This window comes from Crocuta crocuta, unplaced genomic scaffold, assembly GCF_008692635.1.
Source record: "Crocuta crocuta isolate KB4526 unplaced genomic scaffold, BGI_CrCroc_1.0 scaffold333, whole genome shotgun sequence".
Lineage (NCBI taxonomy): Eukaryota > Metazoa > Chordata > Mammalia > Carnivora > Hyaenidae > Crocuta > Crocuta crocuta.
Genome location: NW_027532856.1, coordinates 4,286,425 through 4,309,079, shown reverse-complemented (window position 1 = coordinate 4,309,079; position 22,655 = coordinate 4,286,425). Strand labels below are relative to the sequence as shown.

The following is a 22,655-nucleotide window of genomic DNA, read 5'->3' as shown; positions in this document are numbered from 1 at the left end:
ACTAAGCCACCCAGGCGCCCCTATTATTTATTTAAAAAAAATTGTTTTTAAATGTTTTATTTATTTCTGAGAGAGAGAGATAGCATAAGCAGGGGAGGATCAGAGAGAGAGGGAGATATAGAATCCAAAGCAGGCACTCAGCACAGAACCTGACATGGGGCTTGAACCCATGAGCCATGAGATCATGGCCTGAAGTCGGCCACTTAACCGACTGAGCCACCCAGGAGCCCCTTTAATTTTTTTTTTTAATATTTTATTTATTTCTGAGAGAGAGAGATAGCATAAGCAGGGGAGGATCAGAGAGAGAGGGAGATATAGAATCCAAAGCAGGCACTCAGCACAGAACCTGACATGGGGCTTGAACCCATGAGCCATGAGATCATGGCCTGAAGTCGGCCACTTAACCGACTGAGCCACCCAGGTGCCCCTATTTTTGTGTGTGTTTTTTTAAACAGAAATAGTTTCGTCCTTTCTGATTAAAAACTAAACAGTGGAATACTACGCAGTGTTTAAGAAGAGTAATGTAAACATATAATGTAGTAATGTAAATGTAGACATACTAACAGAACAGGATATATTCAGATATATTATTAAGTGAAAAGATTCAAGTAACATAACCCTATATTTTACGTGATCCCATAAAGTAAAAATACATAGTGCATTTATATGAACAAAAAGATCTGAAAAGATTAAAATGCTCATAATTACTACTTCTAGAAATAAGATTTTGTAGGGTTGAGGACATACTTTCCCCTCTTACTTTATAAATTCTTCTTTGCTTGATTTTTAATTTCCCAGTTACTATGTATGACTTTTGAAAATAAATATATTTCACTGGGTGCCTGGGTGGCTCAGGCGGTTGAGTGACTTTAGATCTGGTCATGATCTCAAGGTTCATGGGTTTCAGCCCCAGTCAGGCTTTGTGCTGATGGCACAGAGCCTGCTTCAGAGTCTCTGTCTCCCCCATCTCTGTCCCTTCTTTCCTCTTGGATGAGCTCTCTCTTCTCTCTCTCTCTCAGAAATAAACATTAAAAAAAAGTTTAAGGGGCACCTGGGTGGCTTAGTTTGTTGAGTGCCCAACCTCACCTCAGGTCATGATCTTGCAGTTCATGAGTTTGAGAGTTGTGACCTCGCATTTTATGAGTTCAAGCCCCACATTGGGCTCACTGCTGTTGGTGCACTGCCCACTTCAGATCCTCTGTCTTTCTTTCTGCCCCTCTCTTTGCTTGTGTATGCTCTCTCACTCTTCTCTCTCTCTCTCAAAAACAAACATTTTAGAAGAATTTTAAAAAATACATTTCACAATTTTTTTTAAGTTTATTTTTGAGAGAGAAAGAGAGAGAGCATGAGCAGGGGAAGGGCAGAGAGAGAGAGAGAGAGAAGGAATACTAAGCAGGCTCTGCACTGTCAGCATGGAGTCTCACAAACCACAAGATCATGATCTGAGGCAAGATCAAGAGTCCATTGCTTAACTGACTGAGCCCCCCAGGTGCCCCTTGCATTTTACAATTTTAAGTTATATATGGTTTCTATAAAAGAAGTTCTGAACTTTCTAAGTAGAAAGTAAATAAATTATCTGTTACCCAAAGATGTTAATTGTTGAGTTTGGTATACATATTTTTCCAAACTTACCACCCCCCTCTATATATGGACATTTTTAAAAGATTTTTAAATTAGTTAATATTAAAATATTTTTTTAATGTTTTTATATATTTTTGAGAGAGAGAGAGAGAGAGAGAGATCATTAGTGGGGGAGGGGCAGAGAGCGAGGGAGACACAGAATCTGAAGCAGGCTCTAGGCCCTGAGCTGTCAGCACAGAGCCCAACACGGAGCTTGAACTAGTGAGCCATGAGATCATGACCTGAGCCAAAGTCAGACGCTTAACTGACTGAACCACCCAGGCACCCCTAATTTATTTTTTAATGTTTGTTTATTTTTGAGAGTCAGAAACAGGGGGTGAGTGGGGGAGGAGCAGAGAGAGAGGGAGACATGGGATCTGAAACAGACTCCAGGCTCTGAGCTGTCAGCACAGAGTCCAACACGGGGCTTGAACTCACAAACCGTGGGATTATGACCTGAACTGAAATTGGCCACTTAACCGACTGAGCCACCCAGGTGCCCCTAAGATGTTTTTTAAGCGGGGCTCAAACTCACACCGCGAGATAAGAGTTGCATGCTTTACCAACTGAGCCAACCAAACACCTCTATACAGACATATGTTTTGTTCTATTTTTAACTTTCACTATTTTTTAAAAAGTTTATTTATTTTGAGAGAGAGAGAACCCACATGTGTGAGCAGGAGAGGGGCAGAGAGAGAGGGAGAGAGAGAATCCCAAGCAGGCTTCGTGCCCAGCACAGAGCCCAATGTGGGGCTTAGTCTCAATGACCATGAGATCATGACTTGAGCTGAAGTCAAGAGCAGACACCAAAGGGACTAAGCCACCCTAGGTACCCCATAAAAGCAACTTTTCTTAGGCTTTTCGGATACCTTAAGACAGATTAATGGATGTACAAAGTAAATCAGAATAAAGCACAGATGCTTACACAGTTCAAAGCAGCTTGATGCTAAGATGCTGAGTATTGTTCCTAGGGGAAGGAGTTTGGTGATGCTGCTCTCCCTTTCTGGGTGCTCTCTGCATCTATAATGGTTCATTGCAAAACAAATACTGAATGCTATATTTGCTTTTGCTTTTTTTTTTAAGTAAAAGTGAAAATACTCTTTGGATTTATTTTGGTTAGCAAAAACAGGTACTAATGTAGGTCTTTCATAAAAGTGAAGTGGCATAACAGGAACTTTTGAAAGGCAGGAGATACTTGTACTCTAAACCAGTGCTGTCTGATAGGACTTTTCTGCGAAGATGAAAATAACTCAGTGTAATATAGCAGTTGCACGGCTGTTGAGCACTTGAAAAGTGGTTAGTGCTACTGAGGAACTGAATGTCTAATTTTAATTTAATTTTTTTAAAGAGGTTTTTAAAAAAATTTAGAGAGAACACGAACATGAGCAGGGGAGGGACAGAGACAGAGAGAGAGACAGAGAATCCCAAGCAGGCTCAGAGCTATTAAGCATAGAGCCCGACACTAGGCTTGAACCCAAAAATGGTGAGATCATGACTTGAGCCGAAATCAAGAGTCAGATGCTTAACCAACTGAGCCACCCAGGGGTCCCAGATTTTAATTTAGTTTTTAAAAGCTCTCTGTGTGGCTAATGGCTGCAGAATTGGATGGCGCACTTCTAACCAAAAAGTGTTGGTATAAATAAATATCCCAGTTGTTACAGCTTAAACACTTGGTAGTCTGTATAGTAAAGAGTATTGTTCAGCATGTTGGGGATGCCATTTAATCCTATATTTCAGTTAGTTACCAATTTATATTACAGTTTAGCTTGTTCTAAGATGTGTGGCGTGAGGTAGCACATAGGGAAGCCACTGTAGCACTTAAGGGAAGAGGAACTAGAAGAAAGTTGTTATTCAGTTGGTGGCTAATTGAAATCTAGATGGAGCACAGATTTCTCTTTTGTAGACAAATAAAAATTTTAGGGTGTTAACACTGCAGTGGGAATAGCCAAACAGCCTTTTCTTTCTCCATTTTCTTATGGAACTGATGACTTTTTCAGAATAGGTACCTTTCTCATTGCTTTTCATAGAAGTTTTTTTTATCAGTTTCAGCTTGCAGTTATATATGTCATTTCTGGTGGGAAGATCTGTATTGGAAGAATATTTATAAGAACTCTTTCTGGAGAATTTGGGGCTGGCAGGTGCCAGATAATCTTTTACTGTAGTAAGTCAGCTTTAAACTCAAGTTTTAAAAGTAACGGGTTTCCAATGCTCCCAGTTTTGAAGTTTTTATACATGATCTCTTTAGACCTTTATGTATTATGTATTATCTATTATATTTTTATTCTTCCATTTTCACAATTAGAACTTTGTTTTTGTCTGTTAAAAATGTTTATGTTCATGGGGCACCTGGGTGGCTTAGTCGGTTAAGCGTCCGACTTTCGCTTAGGTCGTGATCTCGCGGTTCGTGGGTTGGAGCCCTGCGTCGGGCTCTGTGCTGACTGCCAGCTCAGAGCCTGGAGCCTATTTCAGAGTCTGTATCTCCCTCTCTCTCTGACCCTCCCCTGCTCACACTGTCTCTCTCTCTCTCTCTCCTAGAAATAAATAAAAATTAAAAAAACAAAATGTTTATGTTCAATAAAACTTGTTTTCAGATAACTACTCATTTTAATGGGAAGTTTTTAAGAATTTATCAGAAAAGTTTCCATTCCCTAAATATGTTTTTCTATATATTGTATTCAGAACAGTGAAGTCACAGAACTATTTATTTGATAATTTTGGAGAGACTCACCTAATCTTCTCACTTTTTTAGGTACTTTTAACTAATCAGATGACAACAAAGATTGATAGAAATCAGGCCTTGCTGGTTCCTGCATTGGGTGGGTAATTAATCAAATAAGGATTTTTAACTTTTTTAAAGTTTTATTTATTTTGAGAGAAAAAGAGTGTGTGCGAGTTGGGGAGGGGCAGAGAGAGAATCCCAAGGAGGCTCCATGCAGTTAGCGCTGAGTCTGACACAGGGCTCGATCTCAAGAACTGTGAGATTGTGACCTGAGCCAAAATCAAGAGTCAGATCTTAACCCACTGAACCACCCAGGCATCCCCCATATTTAACTTAACACATTTTTTCCTACTTCTTTCATTTGATGCTTGTTGAGTACTGTAGGTTCCATGAAAGCAGAGATTGTATCTGTTACTCACTGAAAAGTGAGCATAGAGCACAGTGCCCTTAGACACTGACTCATCCTTTCAGTTATTTAACAAACATTTATTGAGCATCTACTATTTGGCGACTATTGTGTCAGGTACTGAGCATATAAATATTCATAAGATGACTCTTGCCCTCAGAAGGTCTTAGGCAGGAGGAAGGGTGAATCCACTTAAGTACAGATCACAGTACAGTGAATAGACTTATGAGTCTTCTTAACCTCAGTCCTGGTTTTGTTAAGACACAGTGTTTCGAGATTGTTTTGTACTAAATTCTTGAAGAATATTCTGCCAGAGTTTTTGCTTTTCTTCTGGTAGCCAGAAATATGTTAGTAGGTCTGATGATACAGAAGATCAACAAATATGTTGACTCAAACTATAAAGTTTTCTGAAAGCAAATAAAGGGTAATGATCTGCAGTATTTCCATAGATAGGTAAAAATCTATTAATCTCAGGTTGTTACCCATATAAAAGGGATTTTGAAAGTATAAGTATATTCTAGTGTTAAATTAGGTAAAGTAAAACTGTTTTGGTCTGAGGCATTCTAAAAGACTTAGAACCTTGTCAGTAAGGTAATACACAGTTGTTCTGTTCTTATTCCCACTAGGAGAAAGTTGGGGACATGCTGCTACAATACGACTTATCTTTCATTGGGACCAAAAGCAAAGGTCAGTATAGAAACAAGTTAATAATTTTGAATATTGGGTTAATTACACTGAACAGTTATGTTTTCTTAAATCTACTCCAGTGGATGAAATCTACAGTGCCCCAGTTAACTAAAGCTTTTGTTGCCTTGTCCTCTATCACCTAGAGAAAACATAGAAACAGGTTGTTAAACTGCACATTTAGCTAACATAGGAAATGCTTTAGAATATTTAAATGATGGGGTGCACCTGAAATGAGTAGGTGGCCAAGGAATGCTACCTTCTAAAGCTCTTTGAAATCAAGTACCATTTATTAGCCTTGCAGAAGGAGGTGGGTACTCTCTGTTCCTAGAAGGGATTGAAAAAAGAATAAAATCAGGACAGAAGAAAAACCTTGAGGTTAGCTTTAGGACCAATTTATGTGGAAAAAAAGGATGGTTTTTCTTAGTTGCTTAATATACTTCTTGTATGAAATTGTGTCTATTTTTGTTTTCTTTTATTTTGCTATCCTACTTTTGTTCTCCAGTTACTTACTTGCCTTTCACAAGTATTGTTCTTTAAAATAAAGCTATGGCAGCATGAAACCTTTTTATTTGTTTTCATTGCTGCTGAGCAAGTGAACAAACCAGCTTTCATTTTCCTTAAAATAGGCAAATGAAAGCTGTGGAGTCTTTTATTCTATACTTCCAGAAATGTCAGATTTATGCAGCCTTTCTGCTTTGAGATTAATTGGTATAACTAAGAGAACTTCATTTGGAAATGCTCTAATGAATGGGGGAAATTGAGACAGCAGGTGGGCAAAGATGAAAAAAGAGTTGCTTAAATATAAATCACGTCTGGTCAGTGATATTGTCTAGTTCTTTACCTACATTTCTGTGTTCTCCAAGCTGAAAAAAATCATGCCTGACAAATTGGGTTTTACTTAACTCTGAGCGCATAGCAGAATTTATTACTCTTACATACATCTTTTGAAATTAATTCACATGGTTTGTGTCTCTTTTAAAAATGGCATTTCCAAAGAGCCCAGGTAACTCCTCTCCCCCCATAATACATAGTGCTTTACAATTAACTGCCATCCCCCAGTTCTTCAAATAAGTCATTGTATTCTGGATCACAAAAATAATTCTTTCCTCAGCAACAAACTCTGCTGTAAAGACTTGGCAACAGTTCTGCAGATGAGAATCTTATGAACATATTACTTATATTTTCCTAGATTTAGGTTTTCTGTAACATGCATCTCACTGTTTAAATGCTTTTAGGAATTCCCATTTTAAACATCCATTTTTATTCTACTATTAACTATTCACTGATAGAATAAATCTAAAAAATAAAAATAATACAAGCAAAGCAAAATGTTTCATCTTTTTGTTTGGGGTGTTTTTGTTTTTTAAGATGTTTCATCTTTTTTTTAATACTTATTTATTTTTGAGATATCTTTTTTTTTTTTTAATATTTATTTAGTTTTGAGAGAGAGCTCTAGCAGGGGAGGGTCAGAAAGAGAGGGAGACACAATCGAAAGCAGGCACCGGGCTCTGTATCACTGAGCCCAACACGGGGCTCAAACTCATTAACTGAGATAATGACTTGAGCTGAAGTCAGATGCTTAATCGGCTGAGCCACCCAGCTGCCCTGAAGATGTTTCATCCTTTAATGCACTCATCAGAAAGAGATCTTTGCCATCTTAGTCAAATTGTAGAAGTTAGCATTGTTTAGATACCCATGAGATCAGAAAATTATGCTTGCTTTTTAGGAGTTAACTATTTTATGACTTCCAGCTTCTTATTGATCCTTTCCAAGAAATTGGAGAATGGTGTAGAACACTTGACAGTGAATTAGATAGACTTAGGGGAAATCTGTTCCATTAGATAGATTTAGGGGAAATCTGTTCCATAAGTTTTTTCTATATCCCAGACTATTATTTTAGTGACTACTGGTTATGCTAGATTTTAACTGGGCAGTTTTTATGTACATTTCCCTCCAATAATCCCTTTGATAACTCTTTGAAGGATCTATACCTGCATAGAAGTGAGAAGACCAAGGCTGCCCAGAAAGATTAAGTAGTAAATAATAGCACAATTTATTGAATATTTATTAACTGTCTTATTGTACTTAGTATTGTATGTGTACGTATATATAGTACTTCATTTTATTTTCCAAATCTGTGAAATAAATAGTAGTATCTAGATTTTATAGCTGACTCTATAATAGTCTATTTTCCTATAATTGCTGTTTCTAGAATGTAATTATAGTATTGTGTTGATTGCCAGCAAATCTGAAAGTATAGCTCTTATCCTTTTTTAGATAAAATCCTTTTTCTCCAAACTGTTTTTTTCTCCCCAGCTGGAGATAATATAAGTAATGTGCGTACTTTATTATGATCAAAATAAGTTGACCTCATTTAATAGAATTAAAATAGTTTTGTTCTTCATTGTTTGAAACCAGTTATCTTTAAGTCATTAAAGTTGCATGAAGTCTTGTATGTGTTTTAAATTTTAGTTTATCTTGAAAGGATGAAAATAGAAATTCACACTGGGGAAAAATAGTTATAAAAATGAACACTTCCAGTTAGAGTAGAAAACTAAAAACCTTGACTAGCCAAATTTATATTGAGAATTGAACTGAAATGTCCTATCTTATGCTTCAGTCCCCATCTTCTACCAGAAACCCCTTTAACCCTCTGACTAACAGTGAAATAACATTCCAGCAGTTATTCAAATAAACACTTACACCTCTGTCCTGTATATTGTGTGGAACTTCCTCCAAATTTCATATTCATGATAATATGAGGCTGAGATTGTTCCGAATTATATCACTTTTTGCCAGGAAGATCTGGTGGTAGAGTGGAGTAATACATCAACACCCCCACATAGTGTTTCATATGTGTGCTCAGCTTTAGAGCACAAATTGTGCTTCTGTCTTATTTCTTCCTGACCCAAACTGTGTAGTTCAGCCATATGTTAAGCTTCATCTTAGCTGGGGCCATGAGCCAAGTGATTCTTTGGTTTAGTTTGTTGTTTAAAAAGATCTCTTGAGATGCAGATATGAAATATAAAATTTTATTTTTACCTAGAAATTTGAGGAAACTTTTCACCCTGAATATTTAATGCCCATTTTAGGATTTTTAATAAACATGTAAATGCTTCTTAAAAGCTCCTCTACTTTTTAATAATTTTCTCAGAAAATTCAGATGTATTGGCTATCTTTTTGGACATATGGTGATATGAGGTGATTTAGATAATTTTTCAGAAGGTTAGCTAATTTTTGTTTTATTGAATCAAAAAGAGAATGATTTTTTCACAAGACAGGTTAAAATACACCATGTCTCTATTTTTCTATATATATGTATATGTGTGTGTGTGTATGTATATACTTTTTAACTTTTTTTATTTTTTTAAGTAACCTCAGTGCCCAAAGTGGAGCTCTAACTCACGACCTAGAGATCAAGAATTCCGTGCTCGAGGGGCCTGGGTAGCTCATTTGGTTAAGCGTCTGACTTTACCTCAGGTCACGATCTCACGGTTTGTGGGTTTGAGCCCTGCATGGGGCTCTGTGTTGACAGCTCAGAGCCTGGAGCCTGCTTCGGGTTCTGTGTCTCCCTCTCTCTTTTCTCTCTCTCTCTCTCCCCCCCCCACTTATGCTCTGTTTCTCTCTGTCTTTCAAAAATAAATAAATGTTAAAAAAAAAAAGAATCCCATGCTGTACCGACCAGCCCCCAATTTTTATGTTATATTTTGTATTAAAGACAATATTATCAACTCTAAAGCATTGTAAAAATTTATAATCTCAGTCCCTAACACTATTCTTATATTACATATTACTCAGCAATTACTCATTTTTTTTTTTTTTTTTTTTTTTTTTTTTTTTNAGAGAGAGGGAGTCACAGACTGAAACAGGCTCCAGGCTCTGAGCTGACAGTCAGCACAGAGCCCGACGCGGGGCTCGAACCCACAAACCGCGAGATCATGACCCAAGCGAAAGTCGGACGCTTAACCGACTAAGCCACCCAGGCGCCCCAACAATTACTCATTTTTGTATACAATTGTAATTACAGAGTATATGACATTTTGGATTCTGCCATTTTTGTCCTAAAAGTACAAACCTAAGGTATTAAGCTAATGGACTGTGATCTCTGATTGCTTCTTTTTTGAATTGTGCCTGAGTAGAGGAGCAATTTCAAAATTTGAAGAGTAACAGATCATAAACCAAGATGTCCATTTTGAATTTTTTTGTAAACAAATTAGACCTTGCTTGCACCTCGGTTGGAGAGTGGCCTTCTGTGGCTTCCTCTGCAATGGGCTCTGTGGCCTAGCATCCCCATCCTTACCACCTGGGGTTGCACACCAAGGCCCATAAGGGGCTGCTGCCAAAGTTTCCATCAGCCTACAAGCACCAGCATGGCAGCCATCCTCTCCAGTGGCTCACTTGTGGCCATCCGTGACAATTACTAGTGCCTCGAGGGTTCCACTTCTAGTAACAGGTCCTGCATAAGTGCAGAGTATCCTGAGGAAGCTGCCCCTTACCACTCTGGTCTCCCCAAGGCTGACTGGGGTCACTGGTGAGCAAGCTTCTTTTTCAGGAAGTCTAGTGTCCTTGTTCATGGCTACAGTGTTGAAATCCCCAGGCTCCAACGACATCATCACCTGTGACTTGGCTCCAGAAGCTATGAGAAAACAGCCTGGTGGCCAGCCTGGCAAAGCTGATACCGGCCCACAGCCCTGAGTGGCCACTACCAGCCACCAGGCTTCAGGAGACCCTAGGCTCATATCAGAACTCCTACCCGTCCTTCTCCTCTCTATAGACTAGGTAGACTGCAGCAAGCAGAAGCAGTTGGGTTCTTTTATATCAGAACAATAAAACACCAAAAAAGAAGTTGAGAGAACCCCACTCTACCATCCAAGCCACACACAGGCATGTTGACACACCTTGTAACCTTGTGCCTTGCACCAAGTGGAAAATAAACTCCAAGCAGCCAGTAAAAAAAAGAAAGAGGGGCACCTGGGAGGCTCAGTCGGCTAAGTGTCTGACTTCGGCTCAGGTCATGATCTCACAGTTTGTGGGTTCGAGCCCCATGTCAGGCCCTGTGCTGCCAGCTCAGAGCCTGGAGCCTGTTTTGGATTCTGTGTCTCCCTCTCTCTCTGTCCCTCCCATGTTCGCGCTGTCTCTCTCTCTCTCTCAGAAATAAATTAAAAAAAAAAAAAAGAAAAATCAACATTATATTGTATGAAAGTTAATGAACCTTTTAACTCTGAGAGTTTATGATTTTTCTCTAAGTTAGAAACTGCAGTTTGTGCAGTTATGCCCATTTTAAAAATGGTAAATTGTGGTAAATTGTATGGCACCCACCTGGCTCAGTTGGTAGAGCATTCCACTCTTGATTTTGGGGTTGTGAGTTCAAGCCCCATGTTGGGCATAGCGCTTACTTAAATTTTTAAAAATGTGCTAAATTGTACATATCATAAAATTCATCATTTTTATCATTTAAGTGTATGGTTTAGTGGCATGAAGTACATTCACATTATTGTGCAATCATCACAACCATCCATCTCCACAGCTTTTCCATTTTCCCCAACTGAAACTATTCCCACTAAACACTAACTCCCTATTCTTCCCTCCCATCAGCTTGTGGCAACCACCATTCTACATTTTGTCTATGAATTTGACTATTCTAGGCCCCTCATATAAGTGAAATGACACAATATTTGTCTTATTATGACTGGCCTTTTTTCACATAGTATAGTTTTCAATGTTCATCATAACACATGACAAGAATTTCTTTCCTTTTTAAGACTAATATTCCATTATACGTAGAAACCACATTTTATGTTTCCATTTATCTGTCAGACACTTGGGTCGCTTCTGTCTTTTGCCTATTGTGAATAAGTTATATCAGTTTTAAAGTGATTTTAAAAGGAACCTTAAAAGTTTTTCCTTAGGGCACCTGGCTGGCTCAGTCTATAGAGCCTGTGCTTCTTGATCTTGGGGTCATGAGTTTGAGTCCCAAGTTGGGCATAGAGCTTACTTAGTTAAAAAATTTTTTTAACAATAAATAAAAGCTTTTGGTTATATTTGTTTGCTATTACAGTATTTGAGCAAAGTTAATAAGAGCTTAGAATTTTATTTCTAACTACTTTCAGCTTATGTTTTATATTACTTACATAGTACATAATAAAATTCTACCTAAACAGGGGTGCCTGGGTGGCTCAGTTGGTTAAGTGTGCGACTTCAGCTCATGTCATGATCTTGTGTTCTGTGGGTTGGAGCCCTGCATGGGGCTCTGTGCTGAAGCTCAGAGCCTGGAGGCTGCTTCCAGGTGCTTCAGATTCTGTGTCTCCCTCTCTCTGCCCTTCCCCTGCTCACACTCTGTCTCTCTCAAAAATAAATAAGCACTAAAAAAAATTTTTTTTAATTCTGCCTAAACAAACCTTGTTCTTGTCATGACAGTGGTTCTTCTGGATGTAATCATTTTGAGAGACTGTGTCTTCCTTGCTTATTTGCATTAGTATATGTGTTCCTCATTTATATCCCAAGGAATTGTCTTGTTACTTCCATCATAATACAAAAAATACACGATTACTGTAGAAAGTTGGAAAAATAGAAACACCCCCCCCTCCCTTATCCTGTAATAACAACTTAACTTTTTGACTGTGGTCTTCTACTAATTTTCCTATATATGTGTATTTACATACTTATTCATAAATGTGGGATGTTATAGCATAACTTTTACTTAATATATTATTAATATTTTCCTAGCTCTTAAATATTTTCTTCCATATTATTTTCTTAAGCATCAATAGTATTTTTTCATGTAGAAAATTATTTGAATTAGCCATTGAACTTTTAGGTTGCTTAAAATTCTACTTAGGTAAAGAAGACTATTGTTATTATATATAATAATTATATGCATACACATAGCTATTGATTAAAAGGAGTATTTTTGATATTTCTTTGCTTTTTGCTTTTATGTGTCCTTAGAGAACAAAACAATAGAATTGTAGGGAAAAACTATAAATTTAAATTATTAAATCAGTCATCTAAACTAATTAAGATCATGTATTTGTGTATATTTATTCTTTTTCTCTAAGCAGGTTGGCAACATTGTGCAAATCACCAACCCAGAAGGAATCTACAGTACTGTTTCAAATCACAGTCAGTATTATTTGATTAGAGTGGGATTTTGGTGTTGGTGGGCAGTAATTATCTGAAGAAAGCATTTACAAATTGCCTCTGTTAACTCCTGTAGGCAGCAAGCATATTTGAGGACAGCTTTTGATGCTTAGAACATTATCCCCAAAATAGTAGTATATATACAGAATATTCTAGTCACAATTGGACTGAAATTTATTCTTAAGAACAGAGGAAATACTTATTTGTAGGCTAGTGTGTTCCATGCCATATGTAATGTCAGGATATTAAAAATTTTTTAAGTGAAAGTTGTTAAAGATTTTCCAAGAAAAAATACTAACACTACTCATTTTAGTCTGTAGATATTATAGATCTATCATAGCCACCAAATATATCTTGCTTTAAAATGTTAATTTTTCTATAATTTAAAATCATAGAACACACTTTTTTGGCTGAAATGTGCATATTTATCAGTAATGTTGAGCCAAATATATTCTTGGCATCTCATTTTTAGGGACAGAAACAGAACTAGAGAATCTGGAACTGAATTATTGATTTAGTTTTTGTACTACCTAGGTGCATTTAAAGTAGCCTAACCGGAAGGGCCCCTGGGTGGCTCAGTTGGTTAAGCATCCAGCTTCAGCGCAGGTCATGATCTTGTGGTTCGTGGGTTTGAGCCCTGCCTCAGGCTCTGTGCTGACAGCTCAGAGCCTGGAACCTGCTTCGGACTGTGTTTCTGCCTCTCCCCTGCTCATTTTCTCTCTCTCTCTCTTCCTCCCTTGCTCTCTCTCTTTCAAAAACAAATAAAACACTAAAAAATTAAAAAAATAAAGTATCCTAACTGCAAAACTTTAATTGTGAAAATAATTTGTAAAGCACCTAAGTAATGAACACATATTACTTCCTTTTACCTCTTCCAATAGGGCCACCATAAAGTGTGTTAGGATTGTCTTTTAGGGGCGCCTGGGTGGCTCAGTCAGTTGTGTCCAACTTCTGCTCAGGTCATGATCTTGTGGTTAGTGAGTTCAAGCCCCGCGTCAGCCTCTGTGCTGACAGCTCAGAGCCTGGAGCCTGCTTTGGATTCTGTGACTCCCTCTCTCTCTGCCCCTCCCCTGCTTGTGCTCTGTCTCTCTCTCTCTTTAAAAAATAAACAAAAATAAATAAAAGGATTGTCTTTTAGAGTTTATTTTTGTAATGCACTGTTATTTCTATGTATGTGTATATATGTATGTATGTATAAATAAATACACACCTACATATATAAAACACTCTAGATATAAAATACTGTAGTACAGCTCTGGTTTGGCACCTACCCGTGAGGTTTAACTTCTTCATTCATAGTGGTTTGTAACTTCTGTCTCAGTAAAGTAGCTCTCTTATCAATTAAAAATATTTGGAAGACCAGTTGTTATTTTAGATGTTCTTAAAGCTTACTTGTATATTTTTTCATCTTCCAGCCTCAGGGATTTAGAGATGCTATTGTTGCTCCTGCATGTTCTTTGCAATCAGAAGGTTCATTGAATTCCCGGAAAAGGTCACGAGAATCAGAGGAAGAACAGGAATACAAAGACCAATCTTAAAGTATACATATGTATTGATGCTGTGATGTGTAATGTATACAAAGTAGTAGACTCATTACTTTAAAACATAAACACACCCTATGGGATGTATGAATCAAGAGCACAGGAAGTGAATGTGAAAAACATTTAATGAGTATGATTCTTTGAATTTTTCAAAGGCAGTAATACAATTATATTTTGCCCCATTTTCATTTTTTGTAACATTCAGCAGAGACGATACAGGTATTGTATTTGCAGATGTGGAAAGCTGATCTCATGTGGCCAGTCTGAATTTACTATTCAGACTGTTTTTTTCCTCTTTTGCTAATTGTTTAGAAAACCCTAATAAGAAAAATTTTTTTCACATTCCTATTTGTTCTCTTCTTTAAATGTAGTTTTCATAATTCTTAAAAATGACTTGTTTTTATTATTATAATGAAAATCCAGCACCATGAGTCAGCATATTATTGTATTCAGTTTTAATAGTAGGATATAAACTTTAGATGACCAATGTGTTCTAAGCCATTTGTGTATTTTTTAAATGTTATTTTATAATGTTAAGGGGAGGACTTTGGAGCTGTTATCCTATCTAGAAATTGTCTAGAACATACATCTTCCACAGTAGTCAAGTTGATAAACTCAGTTATTTCTACATTTTTGAAGCATGGTGTGATCTATTCTAGAATTCTAGATGTATTGACATTTTCCTTTGAATAATCTTAACACTGTTTGAATAACTTAAAAATTTGGATTCTTGAGTGGTTTTAAAATCATCTAAAAATGTTTTGGCACCTGATTCTTCTTAGTACTGCTCAATTCATTCACAGAATTAACCAATGGAAGAAAATTATTTAAATAATTGGTTATTATATACTGTGACAACCATGTTCTCCACGTTTTAGTGGCAATTGGTATTTCCTCTCCCAGAATGAACACTAAAGTTATAAACTTTTAAAAAGTATAGTTATTCTGTAATTGATTATTGATAGAATAACCATGGTTTGCCAGGACTTTTTTGAGAATGAAATTAGACACTGCTAACAATTACACCAGGACACTGGACATAAAACAGGACCATTCCAGGCAAATCAGGCATATGGTCATCCTAATTATAGAAGACTAATTTCAAATGACTATTTGAGTGTAGGATGACTGATTATAATTATTTTTGAGGTCTTTAAGGCATATATTTTTATTATCAATGCAGTCATTATAAAAAATTACCCATCATTTTATATTCTCTATGCTCTAATCATAAAATCAAGACAGTGAGGGGGTTATTAGTGATAAATATCAGTGTTTCTAGGAATCTCATTTTATAAAGCATCATAACACTGTAAAGAACTATAGGACCCAGGATATAGACAAAGCCAAGTGTATTTCTTTTGGTTGTAACTTTTGTGTGTGTGTGCAACTCTTTTTAAATAAACTTTATGTAAATCAGCTTTCAAAGTTGTTGCTTTTGCTAAAAAGATTATTGTTCTTTTAGTTAAAAGTATAATATACTTGGGGCGCCTGGGTGGCTTAGTCGGTTAAGCATCCGACTTTCGCTTAGGTCATGATCTCGCGGCTCATGGGTTCGAGCCCCGCGTCGGGCTCTGTGCTGACTGCCAGCTCAGAGCCTGGAGCCTGTTTCAGTCTGTGACTCCCTCTCTCTCTGACCTTCCCCTGCTTACGCGCTCTCGCGCTCGCTCTCTCTCCTAGAAATAAATAAAACATTAAAAAAAAAAAATCTTTACCTACTTTTTTTTTTTAAATGTTTATTTCTGAGAGAGAGAGACAGTGTGAGCAGGGGAGGGTCAGAGAGAGAGGGAGACACAGAATCTGAAGCAGGCTCCAAGCTCCGAGCTGGCTGTCAGCACAGAGTCCGACGCGGGGCTCAAACCCACGAACCGTGAGATCATGACCTGAGCCGAAGTCGGACGCTTAACCGACTGAGCCACCCAGGCGCCCCAAAAATCTTTACCTAATTTTTAAGGAGCCTACTGGGTACTCCTGTGTTCCACATAATTTTTTGATAGTTTTTAATGGTTGTGCATAATTTTAAAGTTACTTTTGGAGTTTTAGTTACTACTATAGCTTTAGAGTTATAAACAATGCTTCTAACAAGCATACAAGTTCCTTTTTTAAAGAAATTTAAATTATGGGGGCGCCTGGGTGTTTCAGTCGGTTAAGTGTCTGACTCTTGGTTTCATCTCAGGTCATGTTTGTGGTTTTGAGCCCCGGGTGGGACTCTGTGCTGACAGTGCCAAGCCTGCCTGGAATTCTCTCACTGCCCCTCTGCCCCTGCTCTTTCTCTCTCTCTCAAAAATAAATGAATAAACATTTAAAAAAAGAAATTGGAATTATTTTTTGTATTAATTTTTCGTTGCTGCTATAAAAAAATTACCACAGATTAAGTCGTTAAAAGAACACAGGTTTATTAATTTACAGTTCTGGAGTCTGAAATCAGTTTCACAGGGCTAAAACCAAGGTGTCAGCAGGCCTGCATTCCTTCTGTAGGATCTAGGAAAATTATTTTTTTTGCCTTTTCTAGCTTCTAGAGACTGCCTGCATTCCTTGGCTCATAGCCCATTTTCAAAGACAGCAGTGTAGCATCTTCCAGTCTCTCTGTTTCCAGTCTGTCTCAATTGCCTTTTTCCAACTTTGTGTTCTGTCTTCCTTTTATAAGGACACTTGTGATTACATTTAGGCCCCAGTCAGATAATCCAGGATAATTTTCCTATCTCAAGGCCCTTAATCACATCTGCAAAGGCTCTTTTGGCATGTAAATTAGCATTCACAAATTTTAGGGTTAGGTTGTAAATGTTTTGGTGGAGCCATTATTCAGCCTCTCACTTCATTTGGTAACATGATTCAAGAAATAATGGTCTTTAGGTGATAAATATACTATGGTTTGAAAAGCATGGAGACAGACTTATTGCCATTTTTTAACTGTTTTCATAGTTATTTCCATGGAAATGAAGGAGCTATATCTGTATCTATATAAAAGGATACAAAAATATAGTTCCTTAGCTTTTTGAAAGCCTTTTTTTTTTAGGACTATTAGTCTTTCTTAATTATAAAATATATATAAGTATGAAATTTTCCCCCAGTCTTTTCTGTTTTTAACTCATATGTGATAGACTATCATTCCACAATTTATATATTTGCCACCTAATGCTACTAAGTTGGTTAAAAGTCTCACCATCCATCTTTCATTTTGTGATTTTTTTTTTAAGTTTATTTTGAGAGAGAGGGAGAGAGAGAGGTGAACAGGGAAGAGGCAGAGAGAGAGACTCCCAAGCAGACTCCGCACTCACTGTGCAAGAGATCATGACCTGAGCTGAAATCCAGAGTCACAATGGACTGAGCCACCCAGGAGCCCCCACCCCGCCGGCTTTTACTGCATTTAAATGCCATTGCTCTGGTCACTCTTTCTGGTAATTCATGTATACACATTGATATATTAGCACACACACACACACACAACATTTATTTCCACAATATTTGTTAAGTCAGTTCTTCCACAGTATTTGTTAAATCATTTCCATGTTTTGCAGTGCCCTGGCCACAGTTAGCACAGCACAGGCCCTTAATAGTCTACTTTAAAACTTACTCACTCTGGGGAAAGTAAACAAATACTAGCAATTCAGAATTTGCTCTTCTTTGAGAAACCTTTTCCATGTCAATGGACTTGGAAAATATATTTGATTTCAGAAAAGTTATTAAAGGTATAAAATATAAGGTACAGAATTAAAAGCTCAGACAACCTAAGTCATGATTTTTGTTTTGTTTTCAGGATAGAAGCTCAACATTTCAATGCAATGATTATAGACTTATTGCTAGAGGAAACCATGGAGATAATCCCACTAATATCTTTAATGCATAAATTTGCAATATTTCAAACACAGTAGGTTTTTTCTAAAGTAATCCTTCCTGATTTTATGACAATTTAACCTTTTTAAAAGTATTTTTCCCCCCAGAGTATTATGACTTTTAGCTTGAATTTGTATGATTTTATGATTTCGAAATACCTTTATGTCATTTAATTTGATCATCACAGCAACTCTAAGGTAGATAGGATAGGCTGGCCTGTTTCCATTCCTTTTCCTATCCATCCATCCATCCATCCATCCATCCAAAGCCTTAACACATACACTCATTTAACAACTACTTGTTGAATGAATAAGTATATCAAATAAGGTTTAGAATAAATTCTGTTTTTCTGGGGTGCCTGGGTAGCTCAGTTAGTTAAGCATCTTGACTTCAGCTCATGTCATGATCTCACAGCTTGTGGGTTCAAGCCCCGTGTCAGGCTCTGTGCTGACAGCTTAGAGCCTGGAACCTGTTTCAGATTCTGGGTCTCCCTCTTTCTCTGCCCCTCCCCCTGCTTGCACTGTTTCTCTCTCTCAAAATAATAATAAATTTTTTTAAATTCTGCTTTTCCAATGGTGAGATAAAAATACCCCTTGTCATGCATAGTGTGGTATTTCTGAGCATTGTTTATTATGATAAGTTATATGTAATTTAATAGTGATGTTGAAAAATTTTTTTTACTTTTTATTTTTTATTATTTTTTAAGTAAGTGCTACACCCCATATGAGGCTTGAACTCACAATCATGAGATTAAGAATCATGTGCTCTGTGGAATGAGCCAGCCAGGCACCCCCAATTTTTTTTTTACTTTTTATTTATTTATTTATTTATTTATTTATTTATTTACTTTTATTTATTTCTAGGAGAGAGAGAGAGAGACAGCATGAGCAGGGGAGGGTCAGAGAGAGAGGGAGACACAGACTCTGAAACAGGCTCCAGACTCTGAGCTGGCACTCAGCACAGAGCCCGACGCGGGGCTCGAACCCACGAACCGCGAGATCATGACCTAAGCGAAAGTTGGCAGCTTAACCAACTAAACCACCCAGGCGCCCCGTTTTTTTACTTTTTAAAATTGTGATAAAATAGATATAATATTTACTATTTTAGCCATTTTTAAGTGTACAATTCAGTGACATTAACTGCATGCACAGTGTTGTATAGTCCTCACTGTTTCTAAAACTTTTCATCACCCAAACAGTAACTCTGTACCCTTGAAGCAACAATTTTCCATTCTACACACAGCATCCCCCCAAGCTCCTGGTAATTTCTAATCTACTCCATTTCTAATTTGCCTATTGTATGCATTTTATTTTTATTTTTTATTTATTTATGTATTTTTATTTGAGAGGGAGGTGGGGAGAGGGACAGACAGAGAGACAAAGTATTAATTAGGCTCCACGCTCAGCATGAATCCTGACTCAGGGCTTGATCCCATGACCCTGGGATCACAACCTGAGCTGAAACCAAGAGTTGGTGGCTCAACTGACTGAGCCATCCAGGCATCCTTATATTTATTTTATATAAGTGGAATCTTGCAACCTTTTTCCTTTTGTGCCTGGTTTATTTCACTTGGCATAATGTTTTCAAGTTCATCCATGTTGTAGCATGTGTAAGAACGTCAGTCATTTTTATGGCTGAACAATATTCCATTGTATGTATATACCACATTTTGTTTATTCATTCATCTCTTGATGGACATTTGGGTTATTTCTAATAGTGACTGAATGGTTTATAAATTTATGTGAGTAACACTTTTTGTTATATTGACTTAAAGCTTATCAAGTTTGGGACAGCTGATTTGTCTTTGGAATATTTTCAAACTGTTCCTACTAACTTAAATTTTAACCCTAATAAATTTAACTTTCATTTCTTAGATCGGCTATTTTTATTTTCTAATTACTGTTTTGTTGTTATTAATAAGCTTCCTACTAAAATGTTTACATCTAGTTACCAGTAATAAGGTTATAGTGTGTAGAGAGAACAGTATTCTAATTTCATCTGAGACATTAATAAGCCATATCAATTTTGGCACCTTTATTCTCTTATGCCTTTCTCTTATTTATAAAACAAGACAGGACTAAAAATGATTACAGGACTAAAAATGATAAGTCCTGTAAAAAATCATTTACAGGACTAAATGACTGTAAATTCATTTTTTAAAATTTTGTGGTTTCTGCTTTTGTAAGGGCATTATTAAATATTCACTTTAAGGGGCGCCTGGGTGGNCAATACTAAAAAATATGGAAAAGACTGACATTTACACATTTTTTAATTTTCAAAATCAATACTAAGATTTTTATTCCAATACATTGCATTTCAGTTTTGAGACATAATGTTGAAATGTTCTATTGCTTTAAAAAAAAACATTGAGTTGCAGAAGAGAGGTTGGCTGTTCATAATATGTATTTTTAGTTAACGTCAGTGCCTAAATTTACTGTTACTGTTAAAAATTTACAGAACATTTTGCTCCCTCAGAACTGATTTTGGCATAAAACATGTTGACAAGATTTCGTGTATTTTTGACCATGGTGTAATCCTTTGTTTTCAGATTTACTTCACCATTGACATTGACCTTTCTGTTCTTCAACTATGCATTTGACTCTCATTATCCATTTGACTCTATGTATAGAAGATGTGAATTTTTATTTTTTTATTATTAAAAAATTTTTTTAATGTTTATTTATTTTTTAGAGAGACAGAGTGTGAGTGGGGGAGGCACAGAGAGACAGGGAGACAGAATCCGAGGCAGGCTACAGACTCTAAGCTGTTAGTGCAGAGCCCCACACGGGGCTCAAACTCACAAATCTCAAGATCATGACCTGAGCCAAAGTTGGAGGCTTAACTGACTGAGCTACCCAGGCTTCCCGTAGATGTGTGTTTTTTAAACAACATTACTCTGATAATGATTTTGTGTGTAGCCTGCTTTATGAGAACATAAAAGTTGGGTTCTCTCAGAAAGGCTTGAGGGGTGCTTGGGTGGTTCAGTCGGTTAAGCATCCAACTCTTGATTTTGCTCAGATCATGATCTTGCATTTTGTTAGTTCGAGCCCCATATTGGGCTCTGTGCTGATGATGGGGAATCTGCTTGGAATTCTCTCTCTCTACCCCTCCAGCACTCACGCTGTCTCTCTCTCAAAGAATAAATAAAAACTTAAAAAAAAAAAAAGAAGAAGGGCTCAAGAACTCATGGAAACTTGTCCTACCAATTTTAAAATTTAAAAATTAATACAGTTACAAATAGCAAAGAGAATTTGTATTAAGAAGTCATATAAGCCAAGGCAAGGAGGAAAAACAATTGATTACGTAAACTTTTGGTAGAAGGATAAGAAGTATACCAGTTCTTTAACAGAAAAAAATGTTTTTCTGGGCTTTTAAAAAAAATTTACATCCAAATTAGATAGCATATAATGATTTCAGGAGTAGAACCCAGTGATCCATCCTGTATATATAACACCCACTACTCATCCCAACAAGTGTCTTCCTTAATGTCCCTTGCCCGTTTAGCCCACCGTCCCACCCCAAACCCCTCCAGCAACCCTCAAGTTTGTTCCCTGTATTTAAGAGTCTTGTGTTTTGTCCTCCTCCCTATTTTTATATTATTTTTGCTTCCTTTTTATTATGTTCATCTGTTTTGTATCCTAAATTCCACGTATGAATGAAGTATTAAGATACTCATCTCTGACTAATTTTACTTAGCATAATACATTCTAGTTCCATCCATGCTGTTGCAAATGGCAAGATTTCATTCTTTTTGATTGCCAAGTAATATTTCATTGTGTATGTATACTACATCTTTATCCATTCATCATTTGATAGACATTTGGGCTCTTTCCATTCTTTAGCTATTGTCAATAGTGCTGCTATAAACATTGGGGTGCATGTGCCCCTTTGAAACAGCATACCCGTATCCTTTGGATAATTACCTAGTAGTGCAATTGCTGGGTTGTAGGGTAGTTCTATTTTCAGTCTTTTTTATTAATGTTTTTTTTTTTGTTTTGTTTTTTTTAAATTTATTTCTAGGAGACAGAGAGAGAGACAGTGTGAGCAGGGGAGGGTCAGAGAGAGAGGGAGTCACAGACTGAAACAGGCTCCAGGCTCTGAGCTGGCAGTCAGCACAGAGCCCGACGCGGGGCTCGAACCCACGAACCGTGAGATCATGACCTAAGCGAAAGTCGGACGCTTAACCAACTAAGCCACCCAGGCGCCCCTCTTTTTTAAAATGTTTATTTAATTTTGAGAGTGGGGAGGGCCAGAGAGGGAGAGGGAGAGAGAGAATCCCAAGCAGGCTCTGCGCTGACACTGGGATGGATAGAGTTCTGTGTCAGAATCCATGCTGAGTGTGGAGACTGCTTATGATTCTCTCTCTCACTCTGCCCCTCTCCCCTGTTCTTGCGTGTGCTCTCTCTCTCTCTCTCTCAAATTAAAATAAAACAAAACAAAAAAATAATAATGTTATGCAAATACTACTTCAAAAATTAATTGAAAAACAAATAGAAAAGAAAGACCACAGTCACCTGGGTGGCTCAGTTGGTTAAACTTTAACTCTTGATTTTGGTTGAGGTCATGGTCTCCTGGATTCGTGAGTTCCAGCTACATGTTGGGCTCTGTGCTGACAGAGTGCAGTCTGCTTGGGATTCTCTTTCTGCCCCTTCCTCACCTCTCCCCAACTTGCGTGTTCTTTCTCTGTCTCTTCCAAAATAAATAAACT

The 22,655-nt window shown here is 37.1% G+C and overlaps 1 protein-coding gene across 3 annotated transcripts in view; it reads left to right on the top strand.

The window, feature by feature from the left end:
• The window catches only part of RAD51C (RAD51 paralog C), a 29,428-nt gene extending 13,894 nt beyond the window's left edge, over positions 1–15,534 (top strand). Inside the window, exons 6-9 of one of the 3 annotated variants that reach the window (XM_077745613.1) lie at positions 4,370–4,436; positions 5,372–5,432; positions 12,494–12,554; positions 13,988–15,534. In XM_077745613.1, coding sequence (XP_077601739.1) covers positions 4,370–4,436; positions 5,372–5,432; positions 12,494–12,554; positions 13,988–14,110 — 312 coding nt within the window. In that variant the 3' untranslated portion in view covers positions 14,111–15,534. The remainder of the gene's footprint in view (positions 1–4,369; positions 4,437–5,371; positions 5,433–12,493; positions 12,555–13,987) is intronic. The other 2 variants (XM_077745615.1, XM_077745614.1) reach the window with 2 other exon arrangements.
• Positions 15,535–22,655: the final 7,121 nt, after the last annotated feature.